Source organism: Atta cephalotes, assembly GCF_000143395.1.
Source record: "Atta cephalotes unplaced genomic scaffold scaffold00035, whole genome shotgun sequence".
In the NCBI taxonomy this organism is placed as follows: Eukaryota; Metazoa; Arthropoda; class Insecta; order Hymenoptera; family Formicidae; genus Atta; species Atta cephalotes.
The window spans coordinates 2,762,261-2,782,688 of record NW_012130099.1 but is presented as its reverse complement, the minus strand read 5'-3'; the positions used below and the strand labels follow the sequence as shown (position 1 = coordinate 2,782,688).

General features: G+C 30.9%; 2 protein-coding genes across 2 annotated transcripts in view; one reads left to right on the top strand and one right to left on the bottom strand.

Annotated features, from left to right (window-relative positions):
- LOC105621639 (whirlin) overlaps positions 1-20,428 on the top strand; it is a 90,897-nt gene that overhangs the window by 54,100 nt on the left and 16,369 nt on the right. The window lies entirely within an intron of this gene.
- On the bottom strand, positions 8,031-8,222 carry LOC105621638. The gene has a single exon (XM_012203105.1). The coding sequence runs from the start codon at positions 8,220-8,222 to the stop codon at positions 8,031-8,033; it is 192 nt and encodes a 63-aa protein (XP_012058495.1).

The following is a 20,428-nucleotide window of genomic DNA, read 5'->3' as shown; positions in this document are numbered from 1 at the left end:
ACATCGTAACTATACATTTGCTCTGCTTGAAGTACTCGAACGAAGCGATAGAAAGGAAATACCAATTATCGGAATTCCCTTCTCGAGAAGGTCGAGAAACTTCACGATCTAATAACGTCTAGCAATTCTTGTAGATTTAACGATTCTTAATATCAACATTAGTTTTAAACAATGTACACGGAAAGAATGATTTTGCTGAAGTATCTAAAAATTTAGTTAGCTAAGATTTGAAAAGATTTAAAAATAATTCTATTTGAGCTATCAAAATAATTATGCAGAATGTTCAAACTTGTTTCTAAAATATTAAAACTCTTCGCAGCCTTATTATTAAAACTTAAACGTTTGTACAGAATTATTTTAATAATCCAACAAAATTATTTTCATGTATCTACTTAAATTTTTAAATACCTCAGCAAAGTCGTTCTCGAAAAACCTTCATGTACTGATCCGATCTCATTATGATTATTTTATTCCGATTTTCATTTGTTAGCATCACTAATTTTGAAAGTTAAAACAACTTCGTCTTATCGTCTTTTTCACACGGAAAGAACAATTTTGCTGAGATATGAAAAATTTATTAAAGATTTATTTTCAAAGCTGAAAATAATTTTGCTAGGCTATCATAATAATTATTAAGACTCGTTTAAATTGGTTCAATGTTATCATGTTTCATGCTAGGTGTTCTAGTTATGTTGATCTAACAAAATTATTCTTTTCTGTATAAATAAATAAAATAAAAAATATTTTTAATATTAAGTAAACAAAGGCTATTTAAGCTAAGATGCTTTTATTAATAATATAATAAAAAAAAGGTTTACTAAATTTTAATAAATAAGTGTTTGAATAGTACTAATTAAATATAAACATATATTTATTTGATACCAGAATATTAATTTAATTTAAGCATCATTTTTATTGAATAAATACATGTTTGTAAGTAAATGTTTAGTTAGTATTATTCAAACAAATATTTATCAAAATTTAGTAAATTTAGTAAATTTTTTTCAGTGTATAATCAAATAATACGAACAATATTAATAATGTATTCTATTTAATTAGAATATTTTTAATATATACGTATAATTTTTATTTCATCCTACAACCATCAAATTATTTTATTATATTAATAACATGTATAAACAAACTTTACTTTTATTTTAAACACATCGAGCAACAAGTGATAATTGAATATTTCTTTAGAAGACTGAGTCGCGCAATTTATCTCAATTTCATGCATATAAAGAAAAATACCTTCAGAAATTTTTCTCCTTATTATCCCTCGCGATTCTCAGCTTTATGCCGTCTTACGGAGACGGAGAAAAAGTGCAATCGACCCACACGCGAGAGCAGAAGCGATGTGCAATTGAGATAATCGGGAGAATACATTGCAGTATGGGATCGCGATCGCGAGAAGAATCGGGAGCCAATGCCAAGGTCGGGCCGATATAATTAAGATAATAACGACGAGCCGATGCCTTACATGAGATCGTTATTCCAATTGCACGCGGGGACGCCATCTCCTCGCGAGAATTCATGTCTGTCGATATCTATATTTATCTGAGCGCGATCCAAAAACTGCCGCAACATATAATTTTAGTAAATTGTATAATAGCCCCATTAAAACCCCAATAATTATCGATATTAATGGCTTGTTTGAAATGTTTTTGCAATTAACGAATCCACTAATCGATAAAAGTTTTAAAATCTATCATATTTGCATTTATACGCATGTGTACAATTTCATATATGACTGCGAAGTTTCGTAGAAGCCATCATATTGAAACAGTATTCGATGAAATGCTTTCGAAAACTTAAAGGTCTCAAGATAGAACGAGCAGAAACAGCCTCAACATGCCGGGAGGGAAATTATAAATCGTTAACGAAAAATCACATTATGAAGTTAATTACGGTGGAGTTTAATATACAAGGTGTTCTTATCGCAGCAAACCACAATTAATCCGTAAATTATTAGATCACAAGAATGAAATTAGAACAAATCGTTTCTTAGCACAAATGATAAGAGAAATTTTTTTAATTTTCAACGTTAGATTCTCCAGTGAAAAAAATCTTCAAGTTTTTAAATTTTTAATTTATCAGAAAAAATCGAACGAAAAATTAGACTGCGAGTTAAATCCTCTTTTGTATTATTTATAATTCATTTATACATATATATATTATTACAAAATAAATTTATATGGTACATTAATAATCTAATTTATTATATACATTTATATATACATATGCATTAATAATTCTATATATATATATATAATTTTCTTTATATATAATTCTTTATATATAGTATAAAATAAATTATTACGAATAATTTACATAAGTTAATAATTTTCATGATTTGCCAGAAACTGCTATTTAAAAGAAAAATATCGAAATTTCGAAATTTGAGAATCTAAAAATGAAGACAGGACACTCCGTATATTCTACAATCGATCTCAATGCAATTTGATTGTCGTTTTCTTTTCCTTCATAATGCATCCGTGCTCGTCTTATTGTGGGGAAAAAAGAGTCTCAATAAGGGATTCTCGATAAGCGAACGGAGGAGCAAACAGTAAAAAGGAACGTAGGAGCCGCGTTTCACGGTCTCGTCGTTTATCTTCCTCCGCTGTTCATCCCTCTCGTTGATCGAAATCGTGATAGTCGTTCTACTTGAAAATCCTTCGCAAATTGTTCCCGTAATAACGGAGGATTAAAACGAGCCTAACCGCTCGCTCGCGCACGAGCGCAATTTCATTCGCGCGGCAAATCCAGAATTTTGTCATGTCAATGAAAAAAGTTTAATTCTAGGATAGGAACATCCAAATACTAAAAGCGACATGACTTTTTGCCGAGAAAACCATTTTTTCTCCGTACACCGATACTCGATATTTAAAATTGCAAGTATAATATGTAATATCTCGATTGAATTATTATTGTAATTTTAGGGTAGAAATATTCAAAATTAAAAGCAATGTGACCTCTCGCAGAGGAAAATACATTTTTCACTGTGTTTTACGCTGATACGGCTACTCGATATTTTCAATTCTAAGTTGCAATATCCCGATTGGATTATTATCGTGATTTTAGGATAGAAATATTCAAAACTGATGTGACCTTATGTAACGAAAAAAAAAAACATTTTTTAATCATATTTTACGCCAATATAATTGTTCGATATTACAGCTTTTCTAAATATCTAAATTCTTCTAGATATGTAATATCTTCACTAAATTGTTATTATAATTTTAATGTTGAGGTAGCCAAAACTCTAAAAATCACATAACCTTTTATTGCGAAAGAGTACATTTTTGACCGAATTTCACCGATACGCCTATCAATTCTAAATTGATTATGTAATAATTCAATTAATTTATTGTTGTGATTTTTAGATAGATTTATCCAAAATTAAAAGTGATGCAATCTTTTGTTGTGAAAAAATCTACTTTCACGATATTTTACGCCGAAACAATTATTCGATATTTAAAGTCCTAAGTATACAATATCACAATAAGATTATCATTATAATTTTAGGATAGGGATATCCAAAACTGAAAAAGCAATGTTATCTTTCATACCAAAAAAAAAAAAACCACATTTTTCACCGAATTTTACATGGATATACAATACCTAAAAAATTTCAATAAATATTGTTTTTAGTAAAAAAAAAGAAAAAAACACGTGAACTGGATTGCATTTATCTATAGGTTGGACTTTTTCATGTTTGAACAAAAAAAATATTAATGTGTATTTTAATTTAGTTTCTATGCAAAGAAACAAAAAAATAAAGGAAATTTAAAGCATACTAGTAAGCAAATATTTAGTCAAAGTTAAAAATTGTGAACAGGAAATTGTGAATAGAAGGTATTCTATTTTAAAGCATCGTTATGTAAAGGAGAGTGGGAAAAGCAATCAGAATTTACAAAAACAAGTGATATTGGGCTAGCGGATAAATAATAAACACTCTAATGTGTTAGTTTATTGTGATGCAAATTCTTTTAGAATAAATTTAAATTCATATGAAAAATTTAAATATAAAATATCTTCAAAATATATACAGAAAATATTAATTTGATTTCATAAATATTTAATGTAAAATACGAAAATAATTTTTCTATTTTTTTTCTGTTTATTTGAAAAGCTTTTCATTTATTTAAACTTTGGAGCGTCATCTCAATATTTTAAATTTTAATTATGCAATATCTCGATTACTATTGCGCGTTTAAAGTAGAAATATACAAAATTGAAAGCGACGTTTTTGACATGAAAAGATATATTTTTCATGATATTTATCAGTCAATATGATTATTCCATACTTTAAGTTGTAATTACGCAAATCTCTGTTAGATTATTCCGCATAATGTGCGGATGTTATGATAATCATATTAATGCTAAATGCGTGGTCGGAAATGTAAACACTGGAGTTGTTCATGATTAGAATATATAGAAGGCAACTCCGCTTTCACTGTATTAAATTTTACTCCTTATGTATTATAAATCCCTTCATTAAATTATCTTCTTAAATTAATGTGAAACTAAATAAATTAATAAGTCTGACTTGGAGTCTATAATTAACCAGTAATGCAATTTACATAATAATTCGATGATAATAAATCCACCGTATTATTTTTTGAAAAATTTTTCGTTGTGCCGTCAAACGCACAACGAAACCATATCTCAATCATCGCAATTTTCATTGCCAAAAACTTTACCTGGAAGTTCGGTTCTCATTCTAAAACAACTGCGCATTATGTGATTTACGCAGACATCGTAGCTGTTCTCTCGAAATGGAACGAGAGGTGATGAAAGGGAGAGAGAAAGCAGAAACGCCATCTCATTAGAATCGACTAATTAAGGCCGCTCGTTTCCGCTAATGAGATTCCGCTATTAGTCACTCATTCAAGACAGCCTAAAAGCAGTTTACATATCGATTACATGGTTTATATATCGATTACATCTTTTTTTCCTGGCAGCGGAAATTTCGTTATATTGAGTCGGAACAAAAATTCGTAGCGTTATTTCATTTCTATGTCTACGTTTTTAAAAAAATTTAGCAATTATAATATTCGATGGAGCAAAGTTTCAATTTGAAGAATTTGTTTTTTTAGCGCTGACTTTTAACGGAATTATGAACAATCAAAATAAAAATGCTTCTTTTAATAACAAGACAACTTAATAACAAAAAATTTTAGGAATATTTTCAAAGATAATTTTGTAGGGAAAACTTTAAGCTTTCATATTAGAAAGTGGAACTTCCGTAAATTTTTTTTAATACCTACATAACAAACTCTTAAAATGAAAAGAAAATTTCTTATTTTGTTCAGTTTTCTATATGTAAAAATGACCATTCAAAAGAACATAGTAGCCTTTCAAAACCAGATATTTTAAGCTTTAAAATCCTCTTTCAAAACTTAAGTTTCGTTCATTTTTAACGAAATTATAATTTCGCTGCTTGAATTTTGAAGTTCGTAGCGCTACAAAAGAACTTACGTTCTGGCCCAATAATAATAACTTTGACACTAAAATTTTAAAATGTACATATTCCAAAGATTTTTCCACTGAATTCAATGTCGTCATCAGAATTTGCATAGCACATCAGGATTTTTAATAAATTAGGGTGAAAAATTACTCCAATTTATTGTTACATCCCAATTTACTAAGAATTCTGATGTGCCACACAAATTTTGCCAACAGCATTGTGTTCAGTACGAAGAAATCTTGGGATATGATACTATGACATTTTGAAGAGAAAAAAAAATTTTGTTAATCTATGTAATACTATATAGAAACGTTGTAAAAATTCAAACAGCCATACGATGATATGATCATGAATTAAAATTCGTTCTTGAATTGTACACGGAAAAAAAATTAATTGGATGGTTACAGCAAACCTATAATTTACTACGCGAAATAATTTACTACGCGAATTCAACATCGATAGCTAAGAAGATTTGATGATTTAACAAATCGCTAGTGTTATTCATTTGTCAACTTTGCTATTTTAACATAGAAAATGACTGTCTGTACATTACGACTATAGATTTGCTGAATCAGTGAAGTTTTCACTGTGTTTTCTTCCATGTATTTTTAGATGCCGTAAACTTTACTTAAAAACAACGTTTTATTTTATTGTAAAATAATATTGAAAATTAATTGAAATTATTTTTAACTTATTTTACCTCAATTTGCTCAAAACCCTGATTGCATGAGCAAATTTTTCCCACAGCAACGAGAAAAAAATCTTTGGTATGCATTATACTTCGGTAAAAAAAGTGACTTTTTATCAAACAATGTAATTATTACGTAATTGGCAATACAAAAAAGCAAAAGAGAAGAATTCTTAATTATACTCATTTAATTTGATTACGTATTAATGAAGGTCATTGATAACAAGCACTCGCTTTCTTTCGAGACTCTTTATTTTAAGCTCCTGGTAAAGAATTAATAGATGATAACTTCTATAGACGTTACATGTGACTAATGACGGATATCGAGATGATGTAAGTTGATAATAATGAATACAATAATTTACTATAAATAAGGCGACACGCTGCCCGGTTAAACATTACAAAACTAAGTACCTAAGCAAGAATTTCGTCTTAACTTATATTTAATGACATATTTAAGATTATGCTTTCTTAATAGGAATACTTTGCAGCATACTCTGCGTACAAGGTTGCTTATATTAATTACAAGCTAATTAAAAGTGATCGAAATCGACCTCGCTCTTCAGTGGCGCGTGCGATTTCTCGGCGTTTTTGAGGGCAGTCGAAAGCCACGCGATAATTGCTTTGTCCTTAACGCCACGGGCTCTTTGGGGTCTCTCGCGAATCCCATTCATGAACGCTTCTTCGTAGATCCTCGTCATAAGTCATACCGCGAGGACCCGTGCCAAATCGCCTCTCTCGACTAATTGCACTCGACAATTGCGATCGATCGGAAGCAGGCAGGAACGAAGAGAACAGTTCTGGTTCTCCAAGCCGCATGTTGCCGACGTTGTATCCTCGTTCTTTACAGTTGACGACTGCCGCCCGTTTCGAACTCACTCTTCCGCATGACCGACCAATTCGCCGGAGATGTACTAAGTGATAGTATCTCCGTGGCAGATTCTTTTGTAGATCCTTGCTCGATGAAACAACAATCGAATCGCCAAATCGATTTCCGCCGCTTCATCGAACGTTTTCTTCAGTTTACGGTTCGGACTTTTACTGTTTCTTTCTATGAAAAAATTTCAATTGTATTCTATAACTATTAAACGTTAAATTAATATATTATTAAACTAATTATTAAAGAATTAAAAAGTTTCATAGAATATAAATAAAAGTACTTTAATCCAAGCGCTATTTTAATTAATTGAATTAAGTTTCAAATTTAGATCAAAGCGAAAATTAGCTTTGAAGGAATCTAAATTTATAAACTACCCAAAATTTTTAAAGAGAACTAAAGAATTTTGTAAAAGACAAGTAAATGAAATTTAATTCGTACTTAATACAGTTTTATCTTTAATTGATTTGATCCTGAAATTCAGTTCGAATCAAATATTTATCTTCAAAGGAACCTAAATATATAAATTATTAAAACTTCTTTTAAGAAGAGCTAAAAAATTTTATATAAGGTAAGTAAAAATATATTTTAATTCAAATGTGTTAATGTAATTTCATTTCAATTGGTTTGATGCTCAAATTTTGCTCGAATGAAACATTTTTCTTTAAAGAAATCTAAATTTTCAAACTTATAGATCCTCGCATTTCTGTCATAACTTTACAGTTATATAATCTAAAAATTGCTTTTAAACAACTTAACACTCATATATTTTTAGGCGCATAATTATTATCTAAAAATCTACATTAAAAAATTATCTTAAAATTCGGAAACTTTAAAAACGCTCGATAACGGCGACAGGAAATTCAACGATTCGAGATCACTCGTCGTCGAGCAGGTCACTCTCTTCATGACAGGCAGGTACGAGGATGGCGAGGAAGGTACGTGAAGTAAGTTCTCGCGCCCTCGCCGGAACCCTACGACGGCCGCGAGGTCGGTCAGAGCTTGTCCTGGAGCGCCTGGCGCAGCTCCTCCGTGGCCTTGGCCACGTCCTGACCCTGTCGATGGGAGTGCATCTCCGAGCGCGTCGAATGCTGCACCGCCGAATTCGATCGCCGCACGGAATTGCCGCTGCCGAATTTGGGCCGCGGGATCCGCACACGTTGAACGTCGCTCAGCCACGACTCCATGTCTCCCTCCCCTGGGAAGAAAGCAGTGACGCGCGTTTATAGACGATTAGAGTCTGAACTTTGTTAGAACTGAAACGAAGCGTCGAAGCGAGGAAGAGCTGAGAGCTACGGGACTTTAGGATTCGTGCAGTTTATGAGATGAAATTTTGTAGGATCTCTGTTGGCAGATTATATAGGATTCGTGAATTCTGAAAATGGATTTTGGGATCGTACGATTCTTTTCTCGGACAAGTAAAGAAAGCGGTGATATGCGCGTTTATACTTTATTAGCGTCATTAGACGCAGGTCGATTAAATGAGAGAGTCTGAGTTTGTTGGAGGTTGACCTAAAGAACTGAAAAGAGGACATCTTCATTCTTTCTAGGAAGAAAGCAGTGACAGATTTATGAAACTATATTTAATGTCACGTGTACATGCACTTTAACAAATTAGAAGCAGATTAGAAGAGAGAGTCCGAGTTTCTTACAGCTGAACTGAAAAAAGTAAAGCGAGAAAGGAAAGGATAATTCTTCGTTCTGAAAGAAAAAATGATATGCGTTTGTATGTGATGATCAGCATCACCAGTGAGTTCTGAATAAGCGGAAGCTATAGAAAAACATGTTTATTTGTTAGAATTGGTTCTTTTTAAAATTTTTGTGTTAAATTTTTTTGATGTATTCAAATGTTATATTAACATAATGATTATGCCATTCAAATATTTTACGTTAAATTGATATTCAACATATTTTAATGTTAAATAATACAATTTATGAATAAGTGAAGTAAATAACAAAAATAATATATTTAAAAATGTGAATTTTAAAAATAAATAAAATATGGTAATGTAAATTCTATAAATAAATAAAATATGGTAATGTAACATATTATAAATGACAATTTTACTGAAGAAATATGTTGGCACAGTTTGCTTACAAATTATGAGAGTTTTATATTTTTTGTGTTAACTTTTACATAATATCAATTCTTAATATATTCATTTTATGTTAAATTAAAGTTAATAAAATTTAGATGGACACGTAAAATGGATTAAATTCAACACAAATTTTTCTCAATTACTGTGCAAATTTATTAAAATTGAGAGGCAAAATAAAAGGACAGAGCTAAAAATTTCAAAATCGATAGATGCAAAATTTTGGAATCTGTGATTTGCAGATTTTAGAATGAATGAGAGCAGAATTTATAAATACTGAATGTTTTTTATTTATGGATTTTTAAGGTTTATAATGACATTCTCTGTGGATTTTATAATGGAGTTTGACATTTGTAAATTCCACAAAATATACATTTTTCATGAGATTTCTAAATTAAAATATATGAAGAATATACTATACTAATAAAAAGAGAAATCGTATGTTCAATACAATATTTACGTTTGAAAGTTCTACCGAAAAAGATAAAAGATACCTAAAATTTCAACACAAAGGAAAATAAAAGATACAATGAGGAGGTACATTTTCTTTCTGACGATCTTTCTCGTAAATTTACATGTCAATCTGTCATGATCTCTCTGTGGAAAATAAATAACAGTACATATAAACATTCGAAATCGAAAATTTTACGACAAGTGTCTAGTGTGTCTACGGGGACTGAGAATGCGCGCGCGAGTCTTAAAGTAAGGAGAATAACGCGATCTACTGGGATTTTACGATCTTGTTTACGCCCGGTCGGATCGGTAATGAACTGAGGGTGAGAAAAACACGTCGTGATTCTACGAGAAAATCGAGAACGAAGCGAATAAGTCTGTGGCGAATGCTTTTCAGATGTACGTATATATCGTATTCCGATATTTATTCTCGATTATTGTACTTTTCGCCAATAGGCAAATAAAATTTACGTTTCTAGTATCATAAAACTCGCAAAATGTAATTTTAAAGATCCATATATCATTTTCTTTTATTTTAAAAATGATATAATTCAAAACGTATAATTTTCAAGTTATTATCATAGATGAGCTAAATAATTACTATCCTATCAATCTTTAAAAGTAAATTAACTTAATTCTCTGTCTGTAATCATTTTACTTTTTCTGTATAGTCCAAGTTTTTCTAGACGTTCAAAAAATGTGGGAAAATTTAAAGTTACTCTACAACATCCTTATTATATTATTTATTAATGTCCGTTTCTATCAACGTAGTTTAATTTAATCTCGGTTCAACTAACTTTTCATCTTTTTCTAGTCCTAAACTTAGCAAAAGATGAACAAAAAATTCAATCGAAATTAAAGTTCATCTATCATTCATTGATAGAAGTAAGCAAAAATAAGTTTTTAACAAGATATTTTAGGAAGGAAAATCGGATTCCTTTCTTTATTTCAGAAAAATTGATCCCTCAAAGGAATATAAAAGTATAATTTTACATGAGAGACTCCTCTTCATTTTCAAAGAATCATCTAAAATTTTTTGCATTTACTTAGAAACACACTTATATTTTTTTGCCGATAATATTTAATTAGTCAACAATTGAAAAGTAGTTCTTTCATTTTTCTGGAGAGCCTAATTTTTTGAGTTGCGTCACTTTTGAAGGGAACAACGTCTTGACATATCAGAATCTATTCTTGAGTGCACAAACCTTTTTAGAATTTCCAGGATTTCTATTCTAGGCGATTCTATTACGATCAGAATACATACATGCGGAATACATTTTTCACAAGGGATCTGTACGGAATCCAACAAGTTTCATGCAGCGATTCTATTATCGATCATCATATGAACACATGTGCATCTCTGTTGCACTCACGGTGTTTCGCGCACAGGATTATCATCAGTACGCCTTCTCGCTGATTAATCGCCACAGTTAGATTTCATCAAGCGTGACGCAGTTTCCTAATCGAGGCGGCGTAATCACGCGAAACACGAACCGCGAGCGTATTCGGTATTGCGTGAAATTTCTAATTCCGTGTAATTACTACACCGTGTGACTACAACGAGAGCTGAGCAAGTCCCAATGTTCTAAATTAATATCAGTAACGACAAAAGTGAGAATTTTAAAGTATACTAATACTTCCGGTGATAACATGTTAGCGCATTATTGAAATTTCTAAAGATAAAAATGTAATTTTACTTGTCAATTAGAAAATAATAATAATCGAGAATAAAAATGTCGGATATATCAAAATTTAAATAATTCGAAAAATAAAAATTTTAACTTGATAAAATTTTTAAATATGATAACTGCAACGTTGGACAATAAATCGTTTCCGATTAATTAAATATGAGAAATTATGGAATAATTTAATTTTCTTGATGGAATACATTAATTTTACAGAGATCACATGTGTGTTTCCAAGAAATTTTGATTCTTGTCATCTACCTTTTGTTTTCAAGATTAAAATCGATAGATTCACAGCGTTTCTCTTATTCTGCGAGTTATATGGATGTGCTAGATATCTTGTTTCTGTCAACGGGACGGTGTTCACCAGTACTAATAAGCGATAAATCTACCAAAAAAAGACTCGACTTGTCCAAAAAGACTTGTTTTTACAGCTTAACAATTATCACTATGCAATGTGTTCGTCTCATTTCTCGAAAAGAATTACTCAAACACGTTGCATTTTACCGCAAGTCGTCACGTTTCGCTCCGAAAAAAATCGCTGCGCGATGACAACGGTTCATTCGCGATTTCAAAGCCCAAGTAAAGTCAACGACAAAGACGGAACTGTGTTTTACATTATGGCGAATGATGCAAACGTCAAATGCGGAATGTCAATCGACATTTAGCCTTACACACTTCCCTATACGTGGAATATTTTACGTGTTACGTTCTACGTGCATATTGCAATCTTGTTATATCTACATATCGCTCATTTGTTAAAGCAACATAATTAAAAAAATGTTATTTTGTTATCTGTTTATAGAAAGAAAACGTAAATCTGTATAATGAATACTTAAGAAAAAAACATACTTTAATCTTCTACAATCAGTTATTATATTAAAATTGCATTAAAAAATTAATATTACAAAATTTTAATTTTAATGATTTTTTAATGATTCAATACATGAAAACTCATCTTCTGAAAAATTTTATTTTTTAGTTATTTATCAAAAAAAAAACGTAAATATGAAGATAAGCAGAAAGAACATAATTAAGAAAAAAATAGATTTTTATCTACAATCAGTTATTATATTAAAATTATTATGATTCAAAACATTGAAACTCATTTTCTTCGGAAAAACTTCGTTGTTTTATTTGTGTCATTATAGCAAATGAGCAGTATGATAAAATCTCGTATCAAATTATTTGTAAAATATAAAATATAAAATTTCTACGAAACTTGCAGCAAAATTTACAGTAAATCGCGGTACCATCGATAAATATAAATAATTATATACGTAATGATATAAAATAGCGTCGATCGAATATATTTACAAAGTTAATAAATGAAAAAATTTGAAGGGAAAACGACAACAAAATTTTGATTAGAAAGGTGTTTAGAATATTTAAAATATTTAAGAATATTTAGATGTTGATTAAGTATTGCAATATTTTTGATTGTGATGAAAGAGCAAACTTTCCAAAGTTCGACTCCGATAAATACCTGCTAAATGTCTGAGGAAACGCTCTGAACGATTAGAATCCAGTCGTGGTCCACGTAATTTCTGGACTACGTATTGAAGGATCAACGACGAATCGTGACAATCGTGGGGTCCGATCGAGAGAACAACACGAGGAGCGCTCGACTCGCTAGTGCCTGTGCGACTGATTCAGGAATCGGACATGAAGTGGCAGCCAGCGCAGGTTTACGTTTACCTGATCGAGAGAGTGAGTCAGTCCACGAAGAAAGAGAAAGAAGGAGAAAGAGAAAGAGAGAGAGAATATGGCCAAGGCAACCGATGGAGGAAGACAGAGAGAGACAGAGAGAGGGAGAATGAGAACAACAAATAAAGGTAGGGAACCAAAGAGCAGGAGAAACTACGACGCAAAGCGAGCAGGTAAAAGAGAACTAAATGGAGGGCGAGAGAGAAGGAGGGGAGGGAGAGAGGACAAGTAACAGGTGAGAGAAAATCAGGAACGTAGACAACAGGACACGGCGACTGAAAGCAACACTTTCCGGCCCGGAAGGTTCTCGATTCCATTAAAGTTACTGCACATGAAAATGTCTCAAACGTCACGATATTTTCCTCCTATGAAGATACAATGATCAGAGAACAGGATGATCCTCAAGGAAGGGCTTTATCTCCGTCGGAAGACTTCGCTTTCGAGTCCGAAAATCGTAGCTACGCCCATAAGACCGGCTTCTACACAACGTTGCCAGATTAGCAAACTGCAGCTACATCGCGGATGCAGGGTTACATATGTGCAGTCCTCCCAGGTGCAGCGTGCTCCTCTCCGGAACTCCGCCGTGCTATCGAGAGTCTGATAACAGGGCCGTATTCGAGCGACTCGGGCAGCATCATCGGATCGTATCGTTGCTTGATCGCGTGACTCAAAAAGGGGAAAAAATTCCGGGATCCATTGTGAAGCAACGAGAAGGGAAGATACAGCGATACCAGAGAAGAATATGCATCATGCATGAGCATTGGAGCTGATGATATAACGAGGTTGGTTCGCGTGACACGATGTTTCCTAATGTCTGGACGCACCGGGTATACCGGGATGTGAACAGCAATAATTATGAATAAGCGCAGCAGGAACTACATTCTCCGGCATTCTGTGATATACGCTTCGATCTTTGCAATTCAGCGCGAAAGTATTATTTATTAATACTACAAGGCTAAAACGCGACGTAGTGCGACGTTGATATGAGATTTCAACTTTTTACAGGAGAATGTAAAATTTTTCTGATCATATGTATGGAAAGAACGGTTTTGCTCAAGTGTTTAAGGTTTAGCTAGATACAAAGCTGAGAATACATATATGATACTGGAAGAAAAGATTGGCTGCTGCAGCAAATTAGATGTTAAAATATGACATAGCATTTTTAATTGGCTGTTGCAGCAATCAAAAATTAGTTGTTGTCTTTTCTTTCAGTGCAGTACACTTTATTCAAAATATATCTTGGAAATATCCTTAGGATATGTTCTCTAGATGTCTTTAGGACGTTCCTTGAAAGTCTGTACATTCCCCGAACGTCTTAATGATGTTCCCAGGATAAAATGTGCTGCGTGATAATTTTGTTGGATTATAAAAATAATGTAGAATGTTTAAGAGTTGGCTGCTGGAATATCAAACCTTTTGTGTAGTACATGTTGAGAAAAATATCCGGTTAAAAATGAATCAGTTCTGATTATATCAGAATTCCAGTTATCTCAATTAGAATTCCAGTTGATTTAATCAAAAAATTCTGATTCGTTCAATTTCAATCAGAATTCCAATCAATTCAAGTATACATTTTTCCCAATACAGAATTTTAACTTTTGTAAAGATATACAAATTTTTCGATCATGTCTGTTCTACATGAAAAGAACGATTTTGAAAGAAAATTGAAATATCTAAAAATTTAGCTAACTACAGACCTAAAAATACCTTACAGCATATTTTATCTGAGAAATGTTTAGGAACGCCCTTAGAATGTTCAGAGAATATGGATATCATCTGGACATCCCTTGCGGGTCTGTATAAGTAATTTTGTTGAATTACCAAAATAATTATGCAGGACACTCAAGCTGGTTGCTTGAGAACGTTAAACTTTGCTTGAGTTTAGCATGCTTAAGTTTCCTGCATAATTATTTTTTTTGTTAGCTCAATAAAGTTATTTTCAAATCAATAACACTGAGAAAAAATCTTGGATTAATTGGGATTCTAGTTGAAAATAGACGAATCAAAATTTTCAAATAAAGTTAAAGTACTAGAATTCTAATTATAATCAGAATTCTGATATAATTAGAATCTTTTGATTTGTCCATTTTCAATCAGATCAATATTTTTCTCAGTACTATGTATCTAAATTTTTTTCGGCAAAATCGTCCTTTCTATGTGCATTTGGAATGTGGGCGGACGTCACGTGTTAGTGACATGAGGACAGGATTCAAATGCGATGCAATTAATATGAAAAATTGTTACGCGCACAAGAATATAATACGAGCGTTAGGTTCATCGAACCCGCACACGTATTGCGCCACTCTTCAAACCAGTTCGTGAGTGACACCTACGCATGGAGATCGACGTGATCCATGAGCTCGCTTGCCAGTCGGAACTTCACAAACGGATGAGTTAAGCGCGACCAATGCGTGACTCAAAAATAATAATCTGTATTTTTAAATGGACATTCTGACGATATTCAACTATTTTTATGTTTTATGTTTTACTTATATCAAAAAGTTCCAGCCATTTTCTATCAAATCACGAAATTTAGAAAAGTATTACCTGTCAAATTAAGAAATTTAAAAAAAATCTAATAAAAGGACTAGTTTAATTCTAATGCAATTATCTTGGAAAGAAAGATTGTGTCACTCCTGCGAAAATCTTTACTTTCAAAATAATTGCATTAAAAGCGCACGTATCATTTAAAAGATTCTATGCTTTGTTTTTTCTTGTAATTCCATGCTTTATTTGTACTAGAAATCCCAAGTCTTATCTTAAATCGAGATCAGCAACAATTTAAAAAAATTAAATAAAAGAAATTAGTTTATTTATTTTTAATGTAATTATCTTGAAAGCGAAGATTATTGCCACACCCAAAAAGAAAATCTTCGCTACCAAGATAATTGCATTAAACGCATAAAGAGTAACTACAAAAGATTTTATATTTTATTTTATTTTCTTACAATTTTATATTTTATTTATATCAGAAAATCTCAAGTCTTATCTGTTAAATCGAGATCAGCAAACAACTGAATAAATAAATAAATTTATTCTTAATGCAATTTATCTCTCTTGGAAATTTATCATTATTCACGCAATAATCGTCGCTTTCGAGATAATTGCATTAAATGCATAACGTGTTACTTTAAAAAATTCTTTTTTATTTTCTCACAACTCTATGTTTTATTTATATTAGAAAATTTTATATCTTCCATCGAATCGGTCAGAGATCAACAGAAATAAAAAAATTTAATTATTTATTGAGCTTCACTTTTTATCAGCTTATGCAATCTAATTAACATTTTATAATACATATTTTTTATTAATTACTGCTAGTAAATTAAAACGTGGCGAGCAACAAAGCTTTTTGTGTCGATTGTGACGATTGTGTCGTTGGGCTTGTCCGATAAATGTCACGACTAACAGAGGAATATCGTATTCCATCAATTCCTGGACGAAAAGAACAGGAACGACCGGTTGTTCAGCCAACTCCCGACTTTTCCAAGAACGAAACTTCTGATCGACTCCGATCGACACCGCAGAATCATTAAACGCCACGACAATTGACCTACATCGCAAAATTGTAAAACACCGGTCTACCTCCTTAGGGCTCCGGTTCGAGGCCCACCTGAGATTCCGCGTTTGTTCTACGTGATTCTCGTTCCGCGTACATAACGGAACGTCGTCCCGAAACTTTCTCCGGTACGGTACGACGCGTCGGCGACGATGGAGGTCCCATTAATAATCGACAATGATTATTATTTCCTGCTGCCGACTAAGGTTACTGGGTGACCACGAAAATACGTGATTTGAATTTAGAACGACAAGTCGCCGGTTGAAGTTGGCAATTGAAGTATTAATTCTCAAAATACTAAATTATTTTTGCATGTTACATTTATTTTATAGTTTACTGCTTTTAGCTATAATAAAAATGATTAACCTGATATGAGATTAAGAAACAGTTATTAATAGACTTATCTCTATTAGTAAATTGTTTATATAATTTTTTACACACATCTTTTTCTCTCTTAATTTTATTATTAATTTTTTACTGATTGAATATCTGATATATTTATTTTCTTTTTAATATGTTTTTTGTGTGTAAAAAAATTAATAGGATTTTTTTGCTTGTGATAGAAAGAGAATATTTATATTATTTATATAATACAAAAAATAAAATATTAAAATATTAGATTGTAAAGCTCTTGAAATTCAAATAATGAAATAATTATTATTGACTTCCATCGAATAATATAAAATTTATATATGTATAATTTCAAATATAATTCTTTTATTAAATTTAAAATATTATATCATATTTTTACGTTTTGAATTGTTGATTGCTCGTGTGATCTATAGATGCAATGATCACTTGATTGAAAAACTGAAAAAATTTAATATTTTTCAAGAAAAGATAAAGGTCATCTCTTATATACTATGAAATTTTTATTCATTATTTGTATCTAAATGTATTGCACTCCAAAAGAAAATTTATATTGAATATCGCAGAAGATAGTTTGAGATAAACCGAAATGTATGACAAACCCAAATAGTTTGTCCCATTTATAATGTAATAATTATACTATATATAATATAGTATTATTAAAGCGCATTAATTACGGCCATATTTATTGCTTTCATTGCCCCTATTTAATTATTTTATTGTTACAAAAAATAAAATTATTAAAAATCAAAGAGTAGCAATAACAGATTAAGCTAGATGTTAATGCTAAAAATTGTACCAATATTCTAAATATATACATTTCGGCTCTTATCAGCTCATCTTCAATGTCAAAATTCAATATTAAAATAATTAGTTATTAATCTTATGAAAAATAATTTTTGTACGATACAAAATTTTTTAAACTGCAACAAATAAAATTTCGTCAAGATACGATTGCGCAGATCTTAAAAGGTTTCTACTTTCTTTTTCTCTTTTAATCTCTTCACTACAGAGATGTGGTTTTTTGAAGAAAATTACAATCTGGTGTGAGACACAATGAAACGATCCTTAAACAATTTATATAACTGGTTTCATGCGATCCTTCGTAGCTAGGGGGACGTGCTCCAGTTAAGACGGAGCAACAATCAGACCCACCTGCGCGCCGTTACGCGTCCCCGCACAAAACGATCATAAATGCGAGCGTGTCGATCATGTAGGTTCCACGATCATTTTACAAAGAGACCGTCCGGTTACTACACCGCACTTTCTAAGTATCGTTTTTCTCGCATGATCGCGATTGTATAGAGAGACTGGACTATCGGACATCAAAAACTTGTTTATTTAATCCATAACGTTTCAACCATTACAGATTAATTTCAACTTCGATTCAACTTACTCTTCATTCTTTTCTAGGTCTAAGAATTAAAATTATTATTATTAAAAATGTTTGTAAAGTTAAAGTTAATTTACATTGAAACTGGAAACAGGTATAAATCGAAAGAGACGTGCTTTTCTTTTTTAAATCCTTGGATTTTAATAAAAAATTTTATACTGCAATTAATATTTAAAGAATTGCTTTTTCCAAAAATCTAATCGACAATATCATGGGATGTATAAAAAAAAAATTAAAAGTGGAGATAAACAAACTAAATGACTCCTTTTTTACTAAATATATAAATTATTCAAATAATAATGTCAATTTATTTCTTTTAAAAAAGAAATATAATCATTTATTAGCTGAATATTCATCAATATATATAAAGACAAGAATTATTCTTTTTAATTCCACTTTCAACTCTTACATCTTTTTTTCTGAATATTCCATTCCAATCCAACAATTACAATCTAAAAGTTTTTATTAGGACTCGAGTTATAAAGATTTAAAAGAAAACAGATTTAACAGAAAAATGAGTCTTCTGAGTTTTGAGTTAACGCAACAAGATAAACATCGTTAACTAAAAAAGTGCATTGCTCCAAATATCATTTTATATGACATACAAATAAGAAGAATAAAATGCAGAAATGTAATAGAGACATTAAAGAACGTCGTGAGGAATTGTTATGAGAAATTGAACATTTGCGAAGAATTACTGTGGCTGCCCGAGGAAGATAAAAGAAACGGGACGAGAAAACTAGAGATTGGTTTTTGGACAGGAAATTAGCTCAATAGCCAGGCGCAACTAAAAGTAAAGCGAATAAGACTAACTATGTGTACGAAGCAAAAGTGTACAATTCCTTTGTACTTCCTTAATAAGTTTGATTGAGTTCATTACTCGTAATTTCAGAGGCCGAGGAGAATACGATACGATTAATCTCATTAAAGAAACTGCAAAAGTATCTTACAGATGATTCAAAAGAAAAACAGAACTTACATCTATTTCGATCCAATGCAATTTTCAAATTGTGCTGCACTGAAAGAAGCGTTTTTGTGATTGTATAGTAAAATATTATAATTATAACTAGAAATTCCATTTTTATAGTTAGTTACCGCTATAATTTATAATTCTACAAAATATATATCTGGCACCGAAAATGATTGTAAATTATAGTTAAATTATGGTAATTGTAATAATTTTTTTCTCTCAGTGTAGCAAATAAAAAAAGACCAATTAGTAGAATAAACGTCAAAAGATAGCACAATGATGTCAAGTTTCTATTAGACGTCAGTATGAGGTATTCATCCATTCTATTTTAAAACCGTCTTAAGTAATGTCTTAAGTAATGTCTTAAGATGCTAATACGGCTCTTTGATTGGTTCATGACATCTTAAGACTATAATTAAGACAGTCTTATACATAAGATCCGACTATGAATATCGACCTACATCTGTTAACGTCAGTCTGTCATTCGGGAAAAAAGAGACGAAAAGATAGAATATTATACAATTTTATTAAGTGTAATTAATGATAATAACTATGATTATCCTAGAAATCTATAAAGAAAATTATGTTGATGTTAATGACACACTGAGAGAAAAGGGTTCGATTTTTGTGACTGTAATTGCATGATAAAATAATTAGCTCTAAGTTTATGGTTATTACTGTGGTAATGTTAGTAATAATAATTATATTTATTCTATATAAAAAATGAAATATAGGCCACAAAAACGATTATAAATTATAATCGTTTTCCTAATTATAGGTACTAATTAAACTTAATTTTTTTATATATTGAACTTACAATTCGTAATAATAATTATAAATCCACAAAGAAAATAAAATACAGTTAATTACAAAAATGACTATAGTTTATATTTCGGAATCAAGTGTATATTTTTTTAATATACTATAAACATAATTATTATTATAAACATTATAACAGAATTAGAAGGAGCTCTTAATTACTATTAGCCAATTATTTTACTATGCAGTTATAGTCACAAACACCAAACACTTTTCTCTCATTGCAAAGATTTTTATCTTCTATACATCTTCTGTAGATGATTCGACCTCTGGGTAACCATCATGTAACTTTATGTTTAGAGAAATGTAAAAAATAAAAATTTATTTTGTGTATATATGTGT

Excerpts from the sequence above, each read along its gene's own strand:
- LOC105621638 (XM_012203105.1), bottom strand. The coding sequence starts at position 8,222 with ATGGAGTCGTGGCTGAGCGACGTTCAACGTGTGCGGATCCCGCGGCCC.